This window comes from Eumetopias jubatus, unplaced genomic scaffold (assembly GCF_037043125.1).
Source record: "Eumetopias jubatus isolate StellerSeaLion01/CBP00866 unplaced genomic scaffold, mEumJub1_p1.0 scaffold_6, whole genome shotgun sequence".
NCBI classification, from domain to species: domain Eukaryota; kingdom Metazoa; phylum Chordata; class Mammalia; order Carnivora; family Otariidae; genus Eumetopias; species Eumetopias jubatus.
Window position 1 is genome coordinate 20,412,917 of NW_028274812.1, and position 25,518 is coordinate 20,438,434.

Sequence of the window (25,518 nt, forward strand, 5' to 3'; positions counted from 1 at the left end):
TATTTTCCTAATTTTTTCCCGTGCTTCATTCTGAATTCCAAGAAAGTGACTAGAATTTGAAATCCAAACAGGATCCGTAATTGGACTTCGTCTAAGGGGCATTTATCTAATGAAAAACCTTTATTAGACTTTTTTGTTCTTTGCCTTCCTTAAACATGCTTTTTTTTCCTTCCTAACCAAACTTAGACAAAGGACAAATCAATATGTGATTGTAGTAGAGAATATAGGCCTGAAGGAGTAATTGAGAGTTAAAAATCCTTATTTTTAAGGATTATATTTTTTGAGGAAAATTAACTACACGTTGAAACTATCAGGAGTTAGGGCTCCCTCTCCTGACAAAAGTGTGGTTGAATTAAAGTATGTCTGATTGCTATTTATTCCTACCGTTATTTGAGTAAAACCTGAAAATATCAAATAACATTGCTTTCTAGTGTGTTGAGATAAACAGAATCCCTAAGTTGGAATGAATTTCATTCATTCACTCGTTCCATACCGGTTTATTGGACACATAGTGTGTGCCAGGCAGTGTGCTGGACCTCACAGATACAACAAACACTCCTGAATAAAACAGACATGATTGCTGTCCTTGGGGATTTTACAGTTTGGCAACGGGGGGACAGAATTTGAGTTGGGGCAGGTGGCAACAGACATTATACAAATAATTAATATGTTGTAATTGTTGTAAGCCCTCCAAAAGAAAAATCAAACCTAGCTCCTCTGAAGGAATGACATTAAGTAGATGCCTAAAGAATGAATGAATTCACCAGGCTGGGGCGAAGAGAGACGTGATCTTGTGGGGAGGAGGCTGCCAGACAGAAACAAACAAAGACTACGTAGAAATGTCTGAGACAAGGAAGAACTCAGTGGAACTCAGTGGCCGCAGTGTAGAAGGCAAAAAGTACAAGTGAATGAAATGAGTCTGGAAACCAAAGAGGGGCCAGATGCTGAAGGGCCATCTGAAGATTGGAGAATTTTCTTTTCCTATAAACCGAAAGGCATTATAAGTTATATGCAGATAAGTATCATGATTAGATTTGAATCTTTAAAAGATCCCTTTTTTGCACTGTGGAAATTAGATTATCAGGAATAGAAAAAAACAGAAAAACTTTGGAGAGAGCAGATCAGGAGGCCACAGTAGTGATGGTGGCTTTGATTAGGTCAGTGTAGTAGAGATAGAAAGAAGCGGTTATAGTCATGAGGTATTTGAAGGTTGATTAGTAAGACAGAATGCTGAAGGGATTAATGGTGATTTTGGAGGGGTCCCCCCTGGTTTCTGATGTGATGTGAAAAATTAGGTGGATAATAGTACAGTTACTGATAGAAGGTATTTGGAAGAAAAGTACATTTAAACATACTGTGTTTGAAATGCCTAGGACATCAAAATAGCAAAGCATTGCTCTGAAATTCAGAGTCACTGGCATAATGATGTGTGAAGCCATGAGAGTGAATGAAATTACCTGGGGAGAGACACAAGTTAGCTTCAGACCAGGTCCCCTCGGACCTCAGAGCTCTTTAAAGTTTGAACAGAGGGGGAGAAGCTGAAAAGGAGACCAGGAAGGAACAGCTGGAGGCGTCGGCAGTCGAGGAGAGGCCACAGGAGAACCACTTCAGTCAGGAGGCAGTTATCAGCCACATCCAGTGATGCGGAGGTGGCTCAGTGACACTGTGGACCAGTTTGGCTAATGGAGGTTATTAATAAACTTCAGAAGAGCTCTTTCCATGGACATTTAGAGGCAAAAGGCAGATTGGGAGGGATTGAAGAGTGAACAAGAAGTGAATAAGTAGAGAAAACACCCGACCATTTTATAAATTTAGCTGTGAAGTAGAAAAGAGAATTATAACCAGCAAGAGATACAAAGTGCAGAAGGGGGGTTTATGGGGTTTTTTGGTTTTTGGTTTGGGGGGGTTTGTTTGTGTTAGGGGCTTTTTTTTATGATAAAGATTCTTGAGTATGTTTAATCCCTGCCAAAGAAGGATAGTTTGAAGATATAGGAAAGAGAAGGGATAATCTGCAGTGTAAGTTTCTTGAAAAGACAGAGGGTTGACATAGAGAAAATAGAGATCTCATTCAGATAACAGGGAGAGGTTGGGCTACTGAGCAAATAAGCTATAAGGGTAGGTGTCCTTGTCAGAGGATGGGCTCTCTTAGTCATTTCAGAAAGGACCGCTGTTCAGTACTCCAGATGAGACTGCAGAAGCAGGTGACCAAGTGAGGTGGAGGAGACAAGGTGGTAGAAGATGAAGTAGTAAGGCTTGAATGTTGGAGCGATTGTCCAAGGAGACAGACAGTGTATCCTGTCTGGAGTTGAGATACAGAGTTAGGCACCAAAATTCTTCCGTGAATGAAAGGTAGTGTTCAGTAAATGATGACAGCGAAGACTGGAATTGGGGGATAACTGGGTTTCATGAGGCCCAAAAGAATGGAAATTTTTACAAAAATGAGAAATAGTGATCTGAAGCCCGCCTCGGGGACCAGAGGACACCAGTACTCATAGTGCAAGAAAGCAGTGTGCTCAAAGGACAGCCGGGTTCTAATTACAGCACGGAAGTAGAGCACAGTATTTCCACAAAAGGTTAAAAGTGGAAAAGTTCGTTGACCATAAAGCACTAGTTCCTGGGGAACCACCAGAGTGGGGGAGCGGAAAGAGAAAAATGGAAGGGTGGGGAGTGGGAGGGAACCGCAGAGCAGTCTGGGAATAACACAACTGGCCGGGTTAAGTGATGAGAGGATCACGATTTCAAGGGGTGGTGGAGTCCGGCTGCCTCTCTGGGAATCCCCTGGATAAATGTGTATTTTTAAACCAAATGCCAAAGAGCTGCTGAGTGAAGAGGAAGGTGGTCTGTGGTGCAGTCTGCTGGCCGGCCCTGGTGAGGCATTTGATGGTCAGACTTGATCCTCCTCCTTCCCACCCAAAGAACTGCCTTCCTCCCAGCTTCCCTCTCCCGTTCTTCCCCGTCCTGCCCTTTCCCTCTCCTTCCCTTAAAAATAGTCTTTTCTTAGTCCTTCTTTCTCTTCTACTGTCTCTTCCTTTGGCCTCAGGCATCCCAAGGGCCACAGGTGGCCCTCGGGGCTAAGAAGGGCCGCTGACCCTGAGATAAAAGCATTCATCACAGTGTAAGGAAGGAGTGTGAGAAAGAACTGCTGTGTCAGGCTTCACACCGTGAGGTTTAGGAAGTGATTGCTCTAGCTACCAGTAAACAGCACAGCCCCTGTGAAACTGAGTCATGGAGCCCATCAAACCCAAACACCTGTTCGTTTTATGGCACCTTTCCTAGACACACAGGAGAGCAGTCAGGACAGTTACATCCACTGTCCTGTTGGGACAGGAATATCAGTGTACAGATACTGTTTATTATGTTCTGACTTCTTCCTGTCGTTCCTGTGTACTGATGAATACATAAATTAATCGAAGCATCTCATAAGAAGTTATAAGATTACAGAATTTACTGAAGTTCATTTTTCTTTTATCATAGATGCATATATACTTGTATTTCCTTTTTATTAAACATGACTGAATATTATACCTATTATACTTATAAGTTTTATCTGTCTTCCACATTCTCACATTACTTCGTGCCACATTTACTTTTGTTTATCTCACTGCCTTTTCTGTCACCATTTGTGCCTGCCCCTTCTGCCTTCTGTCCCCTTTTCTGACTTCCGTCACATTTCTGCCCTACCGTCTGCCACCTCCTCTCTGAAGCATCTGCCTATTGTTTTCTCAGACTCTCACTGCTACTGAAACTACCCTACTGAACAGTCATACCATCTGTTGTGAAGTTGAGGGAGTAATCATATCTAAAATAGAGATGATTCTATGTGAATAATTAAGGCATTATTTTGAAATTTTGTAAGTATTAGTTCAAACTATAGCTAACCCTAGGAATTTTTTCTTTTATGTTGATTATCAGATCTCTGGCCTTTATTAAACAATACTGAGAAGCAATTTTTTTATTTCATTGAAGTTTTTGTATTATCTAAAATGTTTTTTTCACTCTAAGTAGTCATGTCAAGACTCTCAGAGCAGATAATATACATAATCATATAGCTGGTCTTGGATAAAAATTAGGAAAACATAAAAGTAGTACTAAATAATACAAGACATTTTTTTCTACTGATATTTCACAATATAAGGAATCCTATTGATGGACCATAGAAATAAACTGAATGTTGAGATCACAATGTTCCCTTTACCGACACATGTAAGTTAAAGACTGTATCTACCCTAACGTCCGTGTGACAGTATTCCTAAATGACCCTTGGAACACCTACTGGGCATTTCACAAAGTAAACAAAATTCCCCTTGCAAGTTCTGACAACTGCCAGGCATTTGGGATGGTGAAGTAGGCTTCCTGGCAGAACATACGCGCCACGTGGCATGTTCCTTGTGTTCTAAGTTTGGATAGGTTTCATACAAAGCATTTTTGTCAGTGGAAACCCTGACCCTATGATGGACACGGTTCTTATGTCGTACGTAAGAAGTTTCTATCCAGAAGCAAATATGCTACATGGGTATAGCCATAGCAAAACAGCAGCCTTCACAAGGGCACAACTGCTTCATCTTCTCCAACTTTTGAGTGTCTAACAACTGGCCTGTTCCCTAAAATAAAGATTTTTATCAGGCCCCAGTCCCATTTAAATTTTAACTCATTAGATCTGGGATCTGGTCCAGGAATCTGCATTTTTAATAAGTAAGTCTATTGATAATGGAGGTGTCTTACACAACCTCTTTGTAGAGGGAAGATAAAACTATATTTCTACACTCAAACTCCCCAAGAATTTTAGCAGTACCATGTATCAAATTGTATGTGTAGAATTCTGTTGTTTCTTTTCTTTTTTGAGTTTTTGTTCATTTATTCAAGGATGACTTGTGAAGCCTGTCTTGTACTCTCTAAATATAACTAAACATCTGGATGAAAAAAACTGATTCCAAAATTCTGACTGAACCTAAAATAATTTGGTGAATATAATCCACAAGCTTTATTTATTTAAATATATTTAGGTATATCTAAATATTTTTATATAAGATACTTGTATGTGAACATTAACTGGTAATTTTAGAATGCAATTGTATGTTTTTGTTAGAAAATGTCATGAGTAATTATAATTATGATCACAAAAAACAATTCCTATTCATTGGCCAAGTTAGCGCTTACAATTCTGAACTGTTACGGAGTCTGGTGTTGAAGTTTGCAATAGCTTACAAAAATCAAACACAATAGGAACTTCTAAGATGTAAATTATCTTTATGAAATTACTGTTCTGAAAGACTTATACTTTTCAGGGTATAAACTCCATTAAAATGTGGAAAGGACATTGTTCATGAAGTGGGGACTTTGATTTATTCACTACTCTATCCCCAGCATCTAGAACAATGCCTGGTATATAACAGGTACTCAGTCAGTAGGTGGATATCTGGATGGATGGGTGATGGATGGATGGACGGATGGACAAACAGATAAGCAGTTGATTACTATTTACATATAATATCCCTAAAAGCCTTTGGGTACAAATAAAATTTTTAACTTTTTTACAGTTGCTAACCTATCTCTTTGAAATCATTATGCAAAGTGTTAAAGGGACAGAATGATATTTTTTTGGCCTAGTGCACTTGTAAGATTTCCCACTGCATAGGTGGCATTTCCATTGAACTTCATTCAAGTAACATGTGAATGCTTAAAGAACCCAGCATTTGCCCCAGGCATATGCTTGAGAAGTATTCCTCCTTCATGAAACCAATCATACAAGCTGTTAACTGCACTAAATTGTATCTGTCACTACCGACATGGGTTTTTAGTCTGGTGAACAGGTGCAGACAGAAATAAAACAATGTTAACTGATCTCACTCAGCAGAAACTACTGTGGATAACACAGGCGCATTCTAAGAGTTAGCTGTCTTTCAAAAAGAAAAGACCAGAATAAAAGTAGCAAAAGTCAGGTAATATCAAGACAGAAATGACTTTATAGTGAACATTCAAGTTACTTGCAAATTACAAGCCCACCATGAAAACCTAGAGAAAAAAAATCTATTATCTGTCACCATGTTATAATCCTATTGGTCATGTTACTGATTAGAGGACATAGTTCTTTTTTTTTTTTGGCGAGGAGGGGAGGAGGTGGGGGTGCTAAGTTGTGTGAATTCGTCTCCTTTAAAGTGATGTTTTTCAGTCAGGTGAAATCTTCCAGGGACGCCTGGGTGTCTCAGTCGTTAAGTGTCTGCCTTTGGCCGAGGTCATGATCCCAGGGTCCTGGGATCGAGCCCTGCATCGGGCTCCCTGCTCAGCGGGGAGCCTGCTTCTCCCTCTCCCACTCCCCCTGCTTGTGTTCCCTCTCTCGCTGTGTCTCTCTCTGTCAAATAAATTAAAATCTTTAAAAAAAAAAAAATCTTCCAAAAAATCTCTAATCTCAAAACCTTTATAGTATGTTTTAATGATTGCAAAAATCAATCCATCTAATAACTGGAAGATTAAAATCTGTGCTGTGTTTCAGATGGGATGACCTTACCTCTCACAAAGCTGAAAGTCCTCGTCTGTGGCAGGTGGCACAGGTTAGGCATCCATTTGACCCTAGAGCAGGAGGAGACACTGCAGGCACAGCGGCGCCCAGCACTCGAGCACTGACACAATTCAGAGGGCTGGTTTGCTGCGGGGTGACAGAATTACAGGCCTCCCTCCCATCCCCCAGATCTCTTGTCCATCTGTAAGAAATAAGGGTAGACAAAAAGTACATTTAGTTTTTAGTAGCAATAATTTACGCAAAAGAAAGAAAAATAAACTCAGAATAGAATGGAATGCACACAATGAAAAGTAATGCTGTCCTTCATTCTCCCTTATTTGCCTTGCCACTTTGATCAGTTTTAGTGCTAAAGATCACCTATAGGACTTCAAATAATATAGATAGGTTTTGTTTCTTAAAATACTAGCTGTAGACAGACAGTATCTGCTCTCTCCTCACTTCAGAATATGAGGAAATTAGTGCATCTATTCCTCTTTCTTCTCTCTTCCACATCCTAATTTTTGTTGTAGTATCATATAGTATCATTTTAAATTATGTTTATAGCATTCACATTTTATTACCTAATTATTGCTATGTCTTCCATATCTACAGAAAATCAGTAAAATAGTGAACAATATTATACACTGTAGAGCCAAGGAGAGTGATTGAAGTCATGTAGAAAGGAATATAATTCTAATCTTGTGGTTTTAAACTTTGCTTTTTGAAGAAAAACATTCCAAGCACTCCAGTCAAATGGAACTTCTGACTTTTTTCTAGAAAGCTTCCTTAATGTCTGTGTCAACTTTATCTGGCACTAATATCCCTGTAATGCTCATTGTAATATTTTTTTCACTGTGCTGTACTGCTTCAAGAAATTTTAGCATGATAAGTGTGTGAATGGCAAATTTCAGAAAATGACTTCATTTTGCTTTCACTCTAGAGTGACAAGTGACTGATAGCCCCCTCTAATGTAAGCCATGATATGAAATGTTTCCCATATACTAGGGTGTATGTATTTCGCATATATGGAATATATATGTGTAAAGTCTCTAAAGATATGGCCTGCATGTTGACATAAAGTAGTTTCTAAACAATATTCTCTTAAAGAGACTATTTGGTGAAAAATAAGACCCAGTGCATTCATCATCTGCACTGTTTGACTTTTTTCTGATGTTCTTCAAGGCCACTTTAGCCCTTATTTCTGCCAGTGGAGCAAAGCATAACCATGAGAATCCATAGATACTGCAGAGAAAAAGTGAGAGAGGAATGTGGACAGATTCAGTAAATAGAAAAAATAGAGGGACTCAAGGGAAGAAGGACAGACTGGTGACAAAGGGCTATAATACAAAGCAACAGTAACTTTCCAGTCATAGAGCACTAGTTTTATTTCTGTAAATCAAGTACAAATAGCACTTTACTGCTACAGTAGGGAGATCTTATCTCTCTTCTCCTTCCTTTCCTGCCTTCCTTAAGTAAGGATTCTCAGCAATAGGAAATAGGCATGAAGGGAATAGAGTGAAGCCAACCACTGCATATCTTCTACATCATACTCAAAGGTTTTACCTATTCCCTCTTCTTTCCCCAATAATAAGACTTTAGGGAATGAAAAGGAGTACCTCACTCTACGAATGACCTGATGAGATATTTAGTCCCATTCTGGTGGGGGCAAGTGTTGATCAAAGTCTAAATCATTACTACTTGATAGCTTTATTATTAGAATTCTTTCAGTCTACTGAGTATATGATAAAGAAACAAAAGTGAGTTTTCCATCCTTTTAACACATTTAACAAATTTTAACTCAACTTTCGGTTTTTGGAATTTTATAACATGAACCTGAGACTGTAGAGCTACTCCAGTCAAGTTTAACTCTGTGATGAAAATAAGCTAGTTGCACTTACTTAGAGTAGTTCAGAGGCTGCATGACATTTCTGATCTTTAGTCGTGCAACTAGACAACCTCTAGGTCAGATTTCATAAGAAATATTCTTTGTTGGCCCTTGGTGCTAATAGGTATCTTTTTTATATTTTTTTCATTGCCTTGACTTCTACCCAGAAGTCTAGAGCTTTTAACTTTGCAGTTTATTTTCCAGAAAGTAGAAAGGCCACCTGTATATGTAGCTTGGAGGCCTTGTTTGGTTTTTGTTGATTACATTACAAGGAAGGGAACAAAGATTTTTGTAAAGAATATTTTATATGATTCTCTTGCTATAAAGAAGGAAAATTCCATCCTTTTTCTTCATTAGCTGTTAGAATACCCTTGACTGCTTACCTCATGAGGGGAACACCAGGAGAGGTACTGACTTGATCTGACTGGTAACACTTTGTACGGCTCCCATCCTGATTCTCCTGTTGCCTTAGGGAGAACAACCATGAAGACACGGTCAGTGAAGGGCAGAGGACAGGTAATGTGTCTTTACTCCAAAGCTGGGTCTTCATCGTTGATATTTCAGAAGCATGAAGAAAAGCCAAGCATTGATCACGAAATCAGGGTTGATGGATATATATCTTGAAAAACCAAAGAAATTCTCAAGAAAGGATGGAAATGAGGAAAGGGACAAGAATTTCAGAAGAGGACGAAGGTGCTTATATTTAAATACAACTTTATCATTGTAATATATTAAGAAGTGATCTAGCAGTCTTGGGGGGTTTCTGTTCCCGTGTACCTTCCTCCTGAATACATACCATTCTAACTTTACTTTGCACCTGTATGTTTACTGATACAGCTAAAAAATAAGCTAAGTTGGACTGAGGCTACCAGTTTACCTGTCTTAAAAGTATTCATACTTTATAACTTTGTTAACACCTTGCATAGGGATAGATTCTTGGGCACAATTCCTCATCCTAATCTCTCTTGTGCCTCTTCTGTGATCTCCTCCAGCCTTGCGTGTATGTAACCCATCCCCTTCTTTGTGTTTTAACCTTTTTTTAACAAACTGAGTATTTATTTTCTGTAGCAATGGTCACATTGAATAGTATTCTCAGAAACTGACAGATTTGTGCCAAATTTCATTTATGCATTTGAGATAAAAACATTAAAAAGAGCAGTAGAATGTGTATAGTACTCATTAAGATGGTATAATAAAATATTCATTTAAATTGTATCCAGGCCAAACCAGCAGTATAAACCATCTTTTTTGTTATTTTCTATATTCTGCAACATTCATTAGACTATATGTTTTGGGGAGTAAGGGAGTGTATCTTTTGATCTTTATATGTCTAGTGCCTAATATAGTTCTTGGCATTTTTGTTAAATAAATAAATGAATGATTTGAATAATCAAATATGAATTTACTTGAAATGTTGGGGGCACTTGAATCATGAGGAAAATGCAGAAGAAAGTCTGCCCTTTCTCTTTGTTCACTTTCATAGACTCTGCTGTAAGACCAACCATAATCTTTTCAGTATTATTTTGGAACTCTTGCTTTTTCATTTGGAAGTAAAAAGCACAAGCAAGAAAGAAAAAAAGTTCATGAATGAGGGCATAATGTGGTGGGAATCTAGGTTTCTAAAGATTAAAGATAAAAACCCATTGGGTTTGGGCACCTGGGTAGCTCAGTCGGTTAAGCATCTGACTTGATTTAGGCTCAGGGTTGTGAGATCAAGCTCACATGGAGCTTAAGTGGGCATGGAGCCTACTTAAATAAAAAATGAAAAAATAACCATGGCAAAACAATTAGTTGAGGGAAAAGCAGCTCTTCTCCAAAAAAAATCTCTCCTCTTTCCCTTATGAAAGACTAGTTAAAGTGTCAAGCACAGAAAAAATCTAAAAGAGTAAGATCAAAGAATACTTAATTTTTTTTTTAAGATTTTATTTATTTATTTGACAGAGAGAGACACAGCGAGAGAGGGAACACAAGCAGGGGGAGCGGGAGAGGGAGAAGCAGGCTTCCCGCTGAGCAGGGAGCCCGATGCGGGGCTCGATCCCAGGACCCTGAGATCATGTCCTGAACCGAAGGCAGATGCTTAACTGAGCCACCCAGGCACCCCAAGAATACTTAACTTTTAAATCCAGTTGTCATTCATCAAACATTTGTGAGTTACTGTAACTAATGTGTATTAATATAGCACTTTTGCTTACATTATTGCATTTAACACAACTGTGAACCACATACAGAGAGGTAGGAAAATACTGACAACATAAATTTAACATATACAGTATATGAGAGATCCTACCAATCAGTAAGAAATGAAAACTTAGGGTTTTTTTCTTCTTTAATTGGCAAAGGATATGAATACAGTTCCCAGAAGAAGAATTCTAAATGGCCAATTAATGGTATTCAAATTCAGTCTCAGGAAAATGTAGACTAAATGAAAATTTGGCTCCTCATTTCACCTATCAGACTGGCAAAAACAAGTGTGCAAAGAAAGAGACATTTTTAACCATTGGTAGTTAAAAGTTCCAGCATTTTTTTTAAAGATTTCATTTATTTATTTATTTGAGAGAGAGAGAAGGAGGGGGATGGGCAGAGTGAGAGGGAGAAGCTGACTCCCCGCAGAGCAGGGAGCCATCATGGGGCTGGATCCCGGGACTCCCGAGTTCCAGCATTTTTAGATGGCAATTTGATCCACCAAAATCCAAGTATCTACTAACTTTTTTGAGTATTTGACCAATAATTCCACTTTGATGTGCCCATCCAATAAAAATATTTTCACATGCATCCAAGTATCACTGAAGTATTGTTTATAATAGCAAAAAAGAATGCAAAAATCTAAATGTATATTAATAAGCAAATATTTAATAAATTGTTCTACCCTAAATGTTGTACAACTGTTGAGGTCAAGTAAAGTAAAAATCCTACATGAATAGATTGCTAAGATACAGTGTTAAATGAAAAGGCCATTTTATAAAACATGTTTACAAATATTTGTGGAGTATGTATGCATTTTTATATAAGCTTCTAAAATGCTTAAGAGGTTCTAACAGGATAAATGCCAATTCTTAGTGGTGTTTTGAGAGGGTAGTGCTTTAAGAAAAGATTTAGCTTCTTTAATTCTGTATATTTCTGTTAGCTTAGTTGTCCTGTAAGCATATTTTGCTTTTATGTAATTTTTTTAAAGTTATCCAAAAAATGCTTGTGATAGATACAGTAAATAAGACAGAAACCAGATCCTTATCTAACTTCTATTCAGTTTTTCTCCTATAGTTTACCTCCTTTTCTATGTTAACTTTTTAAAGGTCAGTAATCCTTCATTGTGCATAAGCATTTTCTTTCCATTTAGCAACAAATTAGGAATTGTTATTAAAATAAACTCAGCGGGGGCGCCTGGGTAGCACAATTGGTTGAGCATCCGACTCTTGGTTTCAGCTCAGGTCATGATCTCCAGGGTCATGGGATCGAGGCTGGTGTATGGCTCCGTGTTCAATGCAGTCTGCTTAAGACTCTCTCTCCCCATCTCCTTCTGCCCCCCCCCACACACACATACATGCACATGCTTGCTCACTCTCTCTCAAATAAATAAATAAATCTTAAATAAATTCAACATATCCTCTTGTAACTGGGAGGCAACATTTTTAATTTCAATTTATGATAATTTAAATGTCTTCAAGTAGTCTAAAATAGGAAATCTTTTGTCTTGACAGAAACTTACCTTAACACAGTGGCCTAACATAAGGATTTTGCATTTACTGGATTTGTTTTTTAAAATTATGCAGGGCATGCATGCTCAAACCAAGACCTGCCAATATAGACGGGCCACCCACTAAGAAGTCCATCCATTGTTCTCATTCTCAGTAACCACTTCTGCCCAAGTGGAAGAAAAGGGGTATTAAGGTAGTCTCACCCCCCCCCCCCCGACCATGTAGCTTTATGCCAACCAGAGCTTTGGATTTCTGCACTTCTTATTATTCTTTCACAGTGGCAGTAACTGGACTAGGACCAAATGGTTCCAAGCTGTGACATTTGCAAGGGATCATTGAAAGCTACCACTGAACTGTCCAAACTTTGATAAAAGTGAATGTTCTGGTCTTTTTCTTCCCAGAGTTAGCACTCTAGTTTGGAATGTTGCTTATAAAAGGTTATTATTATGTTTTCTTTTGAACTTTTCATAAGAAGCAGCTTAATAGATGGAAGGTTTTATAGTTATTATGGTATTTCATTTGAAAATATTTTTGAAAATGAGAACTTGCAAGGGATATGAATGTTTCTGTCTAAACTCATTAAACAATACTTCATGCTGATTTCCCGCTTTCTCTCATTTGAGATAATTTTGCTCTATTTAAGACACTTTTTAGACTGAAACAGATCCTTTATATTTTTTAACCTTTCAAGTATCATTGGCAATCTGCATACCAGAGAAATAATTATATAGACTCAGGATTTTAGTATTAGCGTTTTAAAACTTCTTCCATAATTCTGTCTTGCTAACTTAAAGTTGATACGCCTTTCTTGTTTCGTTTACATATTTTACCTTTGATGTCTCTGTGTAAAAGTGGTGCGAGGCGTCGGTTTGAGGAGAAGAGTAATGCTGCTGTGAGAATATTTTTACTTCTTTTTGATTAGATCTGCCCCCCTGGTGAGATTATGTGTGTCATCATCTGTGCTCATATTTAATGTCTTAGAAAGATAATAAGTTGCTGAGTGTCTACTCTGCCAAGTGTTGAATTAAATGCTATACATGTATTTCTCATTTAACCATCACAGCAATCTTTGGAAATAGAATTATCCTCCCTATTTGGCAGATGAGGCAGCTAAGCCTTGGAAAGGTTAGTTTGCAAAATGCAGAACTGGCTGGTCAACTTTGAATTTAGATTTTTCTCAAAATCCCATGCCCTTAATATCTTCATGTCATGCCATCTCCCAGAACATTCCAGGAGGAAAACTTTCAATGAAGGCTACAAAAACATTTGCTCATTTCCTCATTTTGTTATTCCTTCATTTTTTTTTTCCTTTTCGTACTTTTATGATGGAAATGATTATGGAAAATGCAAAAACCACTCATTGAGTGTTTTCTAGCTTTGTAGAAATCTGCTGCTGTCCAAGTGGATGTCATTTGTACCTCTGTCACTATCCTTTGTAATTCCCTTGCAGGAAAGGATCCTTGCTGGGTTGGATCCTTCAGTTTGCTTACACTGGAATTTTGGAATTTTGATTCATTGTATTCTTAACATTTCTAATGCCCTGATATCTGAAGTGAAGAGTGTTTTTAATATAAATTCTGCTTATCTAAAATAACAAAATCTTATAACTACAAATCCTAACCACTTTAACCTAAAAATCTTCTATTCGGGGTCATAGCACTGTATGATTTTCTGATGTGTTTCATATTCAGTTTTCCTGGGGTGTAAGTTCTATAGCTTCTGCAGTTTGAGGCTAACGAAAATTTCCAGCAAATACAAAGTAAAGAGTACACACATACTCACCTGAGAGTTTGTTTTGATGCACATGTAGTTTTGGTAATACAAGTGGTTTATATTGGTTTTCCTCTCCCCTATAAACTAGATTTTATTTGGTAGTGATGTGTCTTCTTGTTTGTGTTCAAAGGGCAGCCATTCTACAAAAGTGGAAGCTGTGGTCAGAACTCTGATGAGAATCCAGCTTAGAGACCCAGGCGCTAAAGCACTCGTCTTCTCAACGGTACAGTCAACGTTTTCATCCTGAGTCTTAGCTCACACTGGCTTTCTGTCTCTTATCAGTTTATATCTCAGAACTCATGTTTAACGTTCACCCTAATAAAGTTGAGATTTAGAATTACTGTTAGATTTTCCATGTTTGGTTTTTTTTTCTATGTCCATAAGATGGAATTATTTTTAGAGAAATTCGGTGATGTTTTACAAGGCAATTTGTATAGCTACATTTCCTCTTAATATGTTTTATGGGTAATTTCGAATATTAATATGTTAAAAATTAGAATCTATAACCTTGAAAGTCTCATTTCACAAGTGAAATTGGTCATTTGAGAAAAAGAAAGTTTTTGAGAAAAAGAAAGTTTTTGAGAAAAAGAAAGTAACCTACTGAATAAAATATTGAGTAAAAATTCTAGTTTTTATTTCTAAAAGGTAAGCAACTATATCCGTTAAGCACTCCCGTTATTTATTTTCTATTATTTATGTTTATCTATAAACATAAATAATTTCTATTATTTATGTTTATCTATAACCTTGAAAGTCTCATTTCACAAGTGAAATTGGTCATTTGAGAAAAAGAAAGTTTTTGAGAAAAAGAAAGTTTTTGAGAAAAAGAAAGTTTTTGAGAAAAAGAAAGTAACCTACTGAATAAAATATTGAGTAAAAATTCTAGTTTTTATTTCTAAAAGGTAAGCAACTATATCCGTTAAGCACTCCCGTTATTTATTTTCTATTATTTATGTTTATCCTAATTCAGTTCCCAAAGACACCCATGTCTTTTACACTGTCTTTAACCAGCATGTGATTTAAAACAAACCAGGGGCCGGGGGGAACCACTTCCATTTTGGTAGTAGGAAATAATATTGATGGAACCACATTTGAAGGTTTGTTTTTATATTTTCTTAATTCTGAGGTACAAAGTCATTTAGATTTAGTCCCTTTTCAACTCCTTTTTATATGAAAGCTATGTGTAAATACTTGTTTTCTGTTCTAGTGGCAAGATGTATTAGATATTATTTCAAAAGCCCTCACTGACAACAACATGGAATTTGCTCAGATCAGTCGTGTTAAGACATTTCAGGTATGTCAAGAAGGTTTTTCTTGTTTTTGGGGGCGGGCGGGTTTGGATTCAGTTGCCAATTGAAACTGCTATTCATAGCTTACTTGCATTTATTGTCTTGTGTAAGGGTTTCAGTTATTGATTCATTATAAAATTAACATCAAAAGCAAAGTAGCGAAACTGTAATTATTTTCTATCCATTTATACCCATAGCAAGATCATTTTTTTTTAAAGATCTTCTGACTTGAGATTGTTTGCTTCACTAGAGGAAAAGATGGCCTATGATACACCTGTTGAATGGACAGGGCCCTCATGCTGAAATTAGGTCCTCAAGACACTGCCAGACAAAACTCTGTATGGTCAAATTCCTTATGCTACACTCAGCACAACAGGCACACACCCTAAGAGACAAAAGCAGAAAGGAGACCAAGTGAAAATGTAGCAGATTCATGTCTCTGATCTCCTCCTCACTCTGACACACTCTTTCTCATTCTCTCTTTTCTCCAAGCTCATGTAGTTTAATTTGCATATATCACGCACACATATCTTGTGCTTCCACTGTATCAGAAAAAAAAGAGTTTATGTGACACTTCTCCTCATGAAGTCAGGCAACAAGTTTACATTTTTTAAAATTGGTAATTTTACATTTAATTGTCTTAATTGTTACATTTCACAATGACCTGGATTCTATTAGGCTTTTTAATATGAACTATAATATACTGCTCTTATTTTTAAGTGATCCAACTAAAATTTAAATGTACCTTTCTTTTTTTAGGAGAACCTTTCAGCATTTAAACATGATCCTCAAATCAATATTTTGCTGCTGCCCCTGCACACAGGTTCTAATGGATTAACTATCATTGAAGCAACTCATGTTCTCTTGGTGGAGCCCATATTGAACCCCGCCCATGAGCTTCAAGCCATTGGGAGGGTGCACCGAATTGGACAAACAAAGTAAGGACTAAAATTAGCATCAGTTACATTTGCTTCAAGTTTCTAAAATACAAGTCGGTATTTAAACTCTTCATTTATGTTCATTATAACCTATTCCTTTTTAATCACTTATTTATTAAGTTTTCAAGTATATGACCAAAAGACATTTTGAGATTTCCAACTCTCCCTCCTCCAAACAGCAAATCCCTGTATTCTCCCAGGTTTTTGTCTTCCCTCCTTCAGTCTACCCTGATCACTTCACCAAAACAGTTTCTTAAAATATTTAAGATAGCTGCAGAGTTGAAGGCATCCATCATGACTTTGAGAAGAATTGATTTTTGATTGTCTAAAGTAGTCTGAATTTAAAAGAAGGCATAACTCATTCATGATTCCTTTTTAAATTCTTCCCCTTAGAAAAAGATAGTCCCTTGGGTCTATTCTAAGAGGTAATTAGATTTAGTTTAGGCCCAGCCTAATACTGGGCCCAAACCTAGTGGTGTATATTGTGTAATATCTACTACTTTTATTCAAATATCAGAATAGACAGTTATCCTTCATAAGACCTCTTAGATGTATTACTTCCTAGATGTTAGCTGCCTTGAATATTTAAAAAAATGCATACTGAGTACTCATTAAATAAATATTGAGTGGCAACTATTTGTCACTCATTATGCTAGATACTGAAGACTCAAACTGAGTAAGACATAATCTGCTCCCCCAAGGAGGTCACTGTGTAGTACAAGAAATATTGCAGTAGAATATGAAAAAATAGAAGTACTATGGTAATAAAGAAGGGAGTGATTGGTTGTGCCTAGAGATTCAGGAAAGGCTTCATTAGGTTGTCTTGAAGGACTAATTATTTCAAAGCTGGGCTGAAAAAGGGTACTCACACAGCCAAAGACAGTTGCATGTACAGGAACACAAGAGATAAACACCATGATATTTCCAGGGACTGGGAGGAGTTTGGAATTGCTGGGGTATGGAGTATGTGGAGAGGAGTGACAGGAAATGCCATCTTATATGACGTACTCAAAAAACTGGATTGCTTTGTAAGCAGTTGCCAAGCGAACAAATGAGGACTTTAATTTTCAGCAGAAAAGAGACATGTTCATCAAACAAACCTGTAGTAAAATATGGCAAAGTAACATAACTGTAATAAACGCACTCTTGTTCTAAGTACTATCAAGTGTCATTTAAAACACAGCTTTATCTTATTTGGTTGGTGTTTGGGGGTTTTGGGGTTTTTTTTTTTCTTATATTTTTAAACATTGCTTTCTTACCAGTGTTTTCCAATGCGTAGACTGGATTCAGCTGAGATGTAAGACCACAGTCTAAAAAGGCCATTCAACACTACCTGACAGTCCTACTATGCCTCCCTAGTAGATAGATTTTTCCACTTTCTGAAGAGACTATCTTAAAAGTCTTCTGTAACCACTGCCCCACTGATGACAGTCTTGCCTCATATGGAGAAAACAGATGAAGTCCGATTTGAAGCATCTCATCTTTTTATCACCAGCTTGAACAGTCTACCTGCATCAATACCCACATACTTCATTCAGTAAATTTTTATTGAACACCTTCTGAGATGCCCTCATGGAACCTAAATTCTAGTTACGACAGTTGGTAGAGAGACAGATGGTAAACAATAACATAAGTGAAATATATGCTATGTTAGGAGCTGGAAAAGTAGAGCAGGGTAAGGAGGATTAAGAGTGCATTTGGCTAGGGGCTGCTGAGTGGCCCAGTTGGTTAAATGTCCAACTCTTGATCTCAGCTCAGGTCTTGATCTCTCTTTAAAAAAAAAAAAAAGTACATTTGACTGAGCAGGTTAGCATGCACGATTTTTTTTGAGAGAGAGGGAGAGAAAGAGAGCGGGGTGGGGAACAGAGGGAGAGGGAGAATCTTAAGCAGGCTCCATGGAGCCCAACGCAGGGCGCCATCTCACAACCCTGAGATCATGACCTGAGCCAAAATTAAGAGTCAGAAGCTTAACCCACTGAGCCACCCAGCATGCAAGATTTTTATGGGGAAGTTAACATCTGACCAAAGACTTGAAAGAGATGAGAAAGCCATGCACACGTCATGGGGAGTAATATTCAAGCAGACAGCACACTCAGTACAAAGACCCTGTCAGGAGTATACCTGGTATGTTTGAGGAATAGCAAGAAGCCAGAGTTGCTGAAGAGGAATAAGCAAAGAGAAGAGAAGTGGGAGTTGAAGTCGGAGAGCCAGTAGGAGAGGGGATTTTATAGGGCCTAGGAGGTCACTATGAGGACCTTGCTTTCACTATGTATGAGATAGGGAGCCAACAGAAGGCTTTGAGCAGAGAAGCAACAAGTCCTAACTTAAGTTTTGAGAGACTCATTCTGAGTGCTCTGTTCAGGACCAGGGGAGTAGAAGCAGGGAGAACAGTTAGGAGGCTGTTGTATAGTCCTGGTAAGAGTTAAAGGTGACTTGGACCATGGTAGCAGCAGTGGAAATGGTGAGAAGTGGTCAGGTTCTAAACATATTTTAAGGGTAGAACCAAGAGTTATTGTGGACAGACTGGACATGGGATGTGAGCAAGTCAAGGTCAATGCCGTGGTTTTTTGACCTAGACAACTAAAAGGATGAAGTAGCCTTCAGCTGAGCTGGGGAAGACTACAGGGTAGAGCAGGTTTGGTGAGGGGAAAACCGAAACTTATTTTAAATAGAAATTTGAGATGTTTATCTGATATTTATTGGACAAATGGAGATAGCTATTCTGTAATTGGACATACAAGTCTCGAATTCAGGAGAAGTCTGTGCTAGAGATACATTTGAAAATGACAGGATAAAAATGGTATTTTTAAGTCACAGGACTGAGTGAGATGACCTAGGGAGTAGGTGTGGGTAGAGAAGAGGACCAAAGACTGGACTCCAGAGCACACCAAAGTTTAGGGCTGTGGGAGAGGAGAAGGAACCAGCCAAGGTAACAGATAAAGATCAAACAATGAGTTGGGAAGAAAACCAGAAGAAAGAGGTTCCTGGGAGTCAAGTATAAGAAATGTAATTCAAGAAGGATATGACCAACTATATTTCATGTACTGTTAAAATGTCAAGTAAGATAAAGATTGAGAATTGACCCTTAGATTTAGCAGCATGGAGATCGAAACCAGTTTTGGTAGTGATTTGACTGTAAGAGAGAATAGGGTTTTATTTATTTATTAATAAACACACACCTAACAGAGACGGGTTAAGTAACTTGTCCAGGGTCACATAGCTAGCAGAAGTGGTGGCGGTTTCAAGCATAGCTGCTGCCTCCCCAACCCCTCCTTTTAAGCACAGTGCACTGCTGCCTCTGGCAGGACTCGTATTTTGAGCAATTTTGCTGCAAAGAGCAGAGAAAAGGAAGAGCATGAGATCAAGAGGTTTTGTTATTGTTTCCTTTCATGTGGGAGAAATAATGGAGTGATTCATTAGAAACGGAGGACTAGTGAAGCAAGAGAGAGGAGAGAGTGCCAGGATAATGCTCGAGTGCAAGCCTTGCTTGTAGGAAGGGGTACAGATATTTCCTCTGTAGCAATAAGCAGGCTGGCACAGTATGTTCCTTCCCTTTTATTACAGTGGAAGAAGTGTCCCTTTTTTTTCAAAAGCCAGCCATTCCACTTGTCATGGGTCCCATCCCTTCTCAAGGACATTCCTCTTGTAAGACATGACCACATAAGTGTGGCTTCATATCGTCTGTCTTTAGAAACACCCCCCCTCCATTCCACCTCCACCCCCACATCCTTCCCCCTCCCCCTCAGCCTTCCTGGTTGGGTTTTTGTCCTCACTGTGCCACTGAAATGAGCTTCATAATGTTATTGACCGACTTCTTGCCAGTGGTCCGTGAGGGTTTTGTACTCATCTATACTTCCTAGATGAGCTTATCCAGTCTCAGAGCTTTAAGCAGCATTTATATGTGGATGACTCTCAGACATATGTCCCCGGTCCAGACATGCCCCTTCAGCTCCTGTCTCAGACTCACATACCCAGTTCTGTTGCTTCACACATATCTGGATTCCACCTCCCCTTGGATACCTAGATAATGGAAAACTCAGGTTTAACATGGTAAAAGAAAGTGTATTCCTACTGCGCTCTCAGCCACCCCCACCCTCCCCATTTTATAATCTGACTCTCTCATCTGTAGTTTCTCAGACCATAAATCCAGGACTTTTCCATACTTCCTCTCTTCGTGCCACACATCCAAACCATCACTGAAGTCTTGCCAACTCTACCTGCCAAAGATATTCCAGACCGTCTGCTACTTACTGTTTCCACTGATACAACCAGAGCACAGCCCACCCTCTTACCTGGACTCCTACGGAACTCCTTAACTGGCTTCTTGGCCTTCACTTTTGCTACCTAACAGTCCATCCCCCACGCAGCAGCCCAAGGGATGTCTAAAGTATAATCCAGTATTAAGTCAAATCACACATAAAACCCACAGATGGCTTCCCCTCAGTACCACAATAAAATCAGATTCCTGCCTTATCCCTCCAGACCCTACATGATCTGCTCCCTGCCCACTCTCCAGTCTCACTTCTACTCTCTACCCCTCTGTTACAACACACTTCTGCCATGAGAGGCTCCTTTCTGCCCTTCCAACATTTTAAGCTGGTTCCAAGCATGTTCTCTTCCCAAGAGCTTGCATTTATTTATTGTTGCTTCTGTTTGGATGCTCTTTCTGCTTCTTGGCTTAGCAGCCTCGTTCCCATCGGTCATGTTTCAACTCAGATGTTAGCTTCCTTGTGGGGTTATCTGTACCATCCAGTTTATGTGTTTATTGTGTGTCTCCCCTCATTAGAATGTTAGTTCATTAAAACTAGTTTGTTTTATTCACCACTGACCGCCCCCCCTCCCAGCTCCTTGATTAGTATCTGCCACAGTGGGCACCACATGACTGATGAATATAGCGTATAATATGTGAAGTCTTATTTGTTCTAATTGGTTTTAAGATGTTTTTAAACTTATTATTATGTACCTTCTAGACCTACTATTGTACACAGATTCTTAATTAAGGCAACAATAGAAGAAAGAATGCAAGCAATGCTGAAAACTGCTGAGAAGAGGTAGGTTACAATCTCCTACAAGCCGATGGGTGTTTCCCACGTGTTTGGGACTTCTTCACTTAGATGACCAGATACTTTTTAAAAGCAAGATAGGACATTTTACCTATCTACAATTTCCCAGTTAATGCTCTAGACATCCTATATTTGATTTCATTTATTAATAGGGATTGTAAAGTTTAAAAATATTTAAACTGCCCTACATTTCTTTGCCATATTGGATTACTTTTTAAAGAAATCTATCTTTATGCCCACGCTAAAAGCCTTAGTCTGATATCTATAAAAGGAAACTTACAGTGTTGCTTTATACATCACACATGTTAGTCACATGCACATGGGAAGATCTGGACTTAAAACTCAGCTGATGATTTTGATATTCTTTCCAAAGGCAGAACAGGAGCAGAGAGACCAGAGTAGCCTTAATTTTAAAAATTTAACTTTAGAATTATAAAACTTTCTAATATTTATTCCATAATTTTCTTCCAAGTCATTTTGCAAACATAAACCAATGCTTTACTACATCCTTATGAGATAGGTATGGTTGGCAGATACAGAGGAATGATTGCCTTGGGGGGATGTCTCTACAGAGGCACTGTGCATAGCAAAGAAGCAATTTGAAACCAGAAATCTCCTTCCATTTGTGGTTTATGGGAAGGAAAGAGTCTACCATGAAAGCTGTTTTCATCAGACATCAAGGTTTTTTACTGTTGATGTTTCCATGTGTAACAGGATTCAGCGATTATAGTTAAGCTGCTTAAATAAAATAGCATTTAGAAGAGCTATTGAAATTCTCTTGAAATACACTAACTTTGGGAAGTAAGAAATTCTAAGGTGAGAGCCTTAGCAGTAGGTGGCATGGGTTTTGTTTCTTTGTTTTAGGAATTGTGGAGAGAAAAGACATTTTATAACAAAGCCTAAAAGTGCTATACAGAAGTCTTCACTAATTTTGACGAGATCTAACAATGATCCTATCACTGACTTTGTTCTTGGAGGTTCTTGTGGCTCACTTACAAACACTAATGAGGATACATGTTTTTATAAGAATATTCTTATATCGTTATGTCTTAGTATTATTATAGGACAAGAGCAAAATATAACACAAATGTAATCATTTATTCCTTGATTTCTTTCTGACTCTACTCACTTGGAAAATGCTACAGTCACACGAACTCATCGGTGAAGCATCCAGAGGCCTCCGTCTTAACCTTGGCTGATCTGGCAGACCTGTTTACCAAAGAAACTGAAGAACTTGAATGAAGTACACTTGGTTCAATCCAGACTTTAATGTATTTAAATTTTTCATAGCTTATAGAGCAAAGTTATAAGTAAAAAATCCAGTAGATGTCAGTAAATACTGTTCTTCATTGAATGAATTTCTTTCTTTTTTTTAAGTTGTATGGCGTCTTAGTAGTTACTGAGTTCTTTCCAGTTATCTTGTTTCCAAAAGATCTATAAAGATTTTTAATTTTACACTCCTAATAGAATATTTATTTTTGTCCCAAAGAATATCTATATCTGATGAGGCAAGGGAATTAAGAGAGGTAATGTGTACTTTTCTTTTGATAAGATCAGTCTTAAAAAGAGTTGAAGTAAGGGAGAGAGTAAACTGGTCTAGTTTCATACCACCTAGTATATTTGACCCACTTAAACTCAGTTTTGGAAGGGCCTTCGGTATCTTTAGCACATGATTCAGCAGTACCTTGGTAGTAATATTTTAAGTGGATGGTGAATTATATTAACTCCTAGTTATTTGAGTAGTTTTAGATTATAACTCCATGCATAGTAACTTTACAGTAATACAATTCCTAATAATAAGTTAATATTAGACAAGTATTTATTTTCTCTGTATGTTGGTACTAAAAATTGAAACATTGAACACTTTTCTTATTTCTATGATGTGTTTAAGTAATGTCAGTGTAAGCAGCGAACTTTAAATAGCATTTTAAATGTATTCATGTTTATCATAAAATTATCTAAACTGCTTTCTCTACTTTTAAGTTTCCTTATTGTTTTTACATAATTTAAGATTGATGTATCTGTAAATATTGCAATTTTTATAATTTTAGTTCTTAATCATTATAACATGCAGGTATGACGGGTTTTGCTTTTTTTTTTTTTTTTTTTTAATCATTATACTGATGTCTTGGATTCTTTTCCTTTCCCGTATTCTTTGGAAACTAGACCTTTAACCACTGGTATCTAAATCTGTGATAATTTGTTATTTTATTTCACTAGGACTTCTCTCAAGGACTAGTATTTGATCTTTGGAACAAGAGAATGTCATATTCACATAAGCAAATAATTGCAACCGATAACAACTGAGTGTTTCTTCTTCTGTGAAGAATCAATGGACTTTGAAATCACTAAATAAGGAGTAGCTTGTTTTATCCTAGCCATTTGATGTAATACAAATGTTCTTGTTTTGTTTTCTTTGAGCCTTCAGAGTTTTAAATGACCCTCAAGACTCATTAGCTCCTACTTAGCTGCCCAGAAAACTGTAATAGAAATATCCCTTCTACCACATTTGTCCAAGAAGCTTTGGTGCTTAGTTAAGGTGCATTTTCTTATTCTAGGCCTATAGGGTGACATAATTCAACTGAAGAAAACACACACACATTTTTGGTGCTTATTCTTCAGTTGGAGGAAGATATGCATTGATTCTTTTATATGAAATTAAACAAAACTATTATTTTTGTAGCTCTTTACATATTATAAAGAGCTTTCCTGTACATTCACATTCAGCTTTAATTTGCCCAACAGTCCTATGAAGTTGATATAACTAATATCATTCCTGTTCTAAAGTTAGAGAACCAAGGTTCAGAAATACAGAGAACTGTGTTTGTGACACATAGCAAGGAAACAATGGAGCCCAGGTCCCCTGACTCCCAATCTCATGGTCTTTCTCTCAATCTTATGTCATGCTGATGAGATTCAGAAGGCCCGTGGTTATAATTTAATGGTGAGCATATTTCAGTATTTTTGTTTGTTTCCTAGTATTCCTTTTTGAGCTAAAGTTTTGGGGAAAACAATTTGATATGCTTCGATTTTGTAAAAAAGGAAAAACTATATATATATATATATATATATAAGTATACCTATCTGTATTAGAGAAAAACTGTTCTTATTTATTTCTGTAAGATATCATTAATTAAATAAATATTTTAGTGGAAATTGAAATTTGGGGATTTATTAATTTCTGAGCCACACGACATACAGTATATTTTCTTGTTTTTTGTTTTGGTATCTCAACAAAAGGTGTCACAATTGTTTATACTATAGAATTCTATATTTTATAGACATTTATTATTTCTTCAAAAGAGTTGTGGCAGTTCTTCCAGACAGTTGTTCAAAACAAATACAGGTCTAGTCCCCACATCTTGGCTGCAAAGGACTTTCTTGTTTCCTTCTTCCATCATTTTATATTTTCTGAACTATTATTGTGCTCACAAATAGTTGTTCCGAAGTAGGTGCTGTACTAATGAACCTGTGAGAAAAAATGAGATCATGCCAATCCTTAAAGAGCTTAAATGTTTTGGGCTCTGGGGAAGCATTCTGTGTTACGTGAATCCAGGTGAGCTTATTAGGACTGAAAAGATGGGGTATGTACAATGTAAAACACATGTGCCGAATTCCATAATCCTTTGCCTCGAACCCAGATAGCTTCCCTGTTTATTGCAGCTTCAACTTTTCTCTTGGTATGTGATTGCTGCAGAATGATCCATGTGTTTGGTTTTTTAGGGATTCCTTCTTTTCATGTCATATTAATAACAATAAACTAAAAACGATCGACATTTGATAATTGAACATGTAACCACAAATGCTTTACGGATAATTATCAAACTCACAGTACTCATCAAAATATTTAGGAATGGAATTGAGCAATGCATGGTTAGTCATCAACTTAAGCTGCCCTTTAAAGTGGACAAAGGAACAAATAAGTCTTTTGAATATTCTGCTCTCATTTACTAGATATAGTACATTAGAGATTTAGTGTGGGGGCGCCTGGGTGGCTCAGTCATTAAGCGTCTGCCTTCGGCTCAGGTCATGATCCCTGGGTCCTGGGATCGAACCCTGCATTGGGCTCCCCGCTCAGCGGGAAGCCTGCTTCTCCCTCTCCCACTCCCCCTGCTTGTTTTCCTGCTCTCACTGTCTCTCTCTCTCTGTCAAATAAATAAATAAAGTCTTTAAAAATAAAAAATAAAGATTTAATGTGCTTGAATTCTTTATTAAGCTACAGAATAGCCTTTTTGAAATGCAAAAATCACCTATGCTAAATGACCTCAGGCTTAGTTAAGTTAAATAAAAAGTATCTTTCAGGGGCACCTGGCAGGCTCAGTGGGTAGAGCATCTGAGTCCTAATCTTAGGGTCGTGAGTTTGAGCCCCATGTTGTGCATGG

At 37.6% G+C, this 25,518-nt stretch overlaps 1 protein-coding gene across 7 annotated transcripts in view; it reads left to right on the forward strand.

Annotated features, from left to right (window-relative positions):
• SHPRH (SNF2 histone linker PHD RING helicase) overlaps positions 1-25,518 on the forward strand; it is an 89,737-nt gene that overhangs the window by 62,674 nt on the left and 1,545 nt on the right. For 3 of the 7 annotated variants that reach the window (XM_028103269.2, XM_028103270.2, XM_088023851.1), the window contains 5 exons: positions 13,977-14,069; positions 15,054-15,140; positions 15,895-16,073; positions 21,044-21,124; positions 22,282-24,298. In XM_028103269.2, coding sequence (XP_027959070.2) covers positions 13,977-14,069; positions 15,054-15,140; positions 15,895-16,073; positions 21,044-21,124; positions 22,282-22,378 — 537 coding nt within the window. In that variant the 3' untranslated portion in view covers positions 22,379-24,298. Of the gene's footprint in view, positions 1-8,853; positions 9,062-13,976; positions 14,070-15,053; positions 15,141-15,894; positions 16,074-21,043; positions 21,125-22,281; positions 24,299-25,518 lie in introns of those variants that run through there. The other 4 variants (XM_028103271.2, XM_088023850.1, XM_028103272.2 and 1 more) reach the window with 4 other exon arrangements.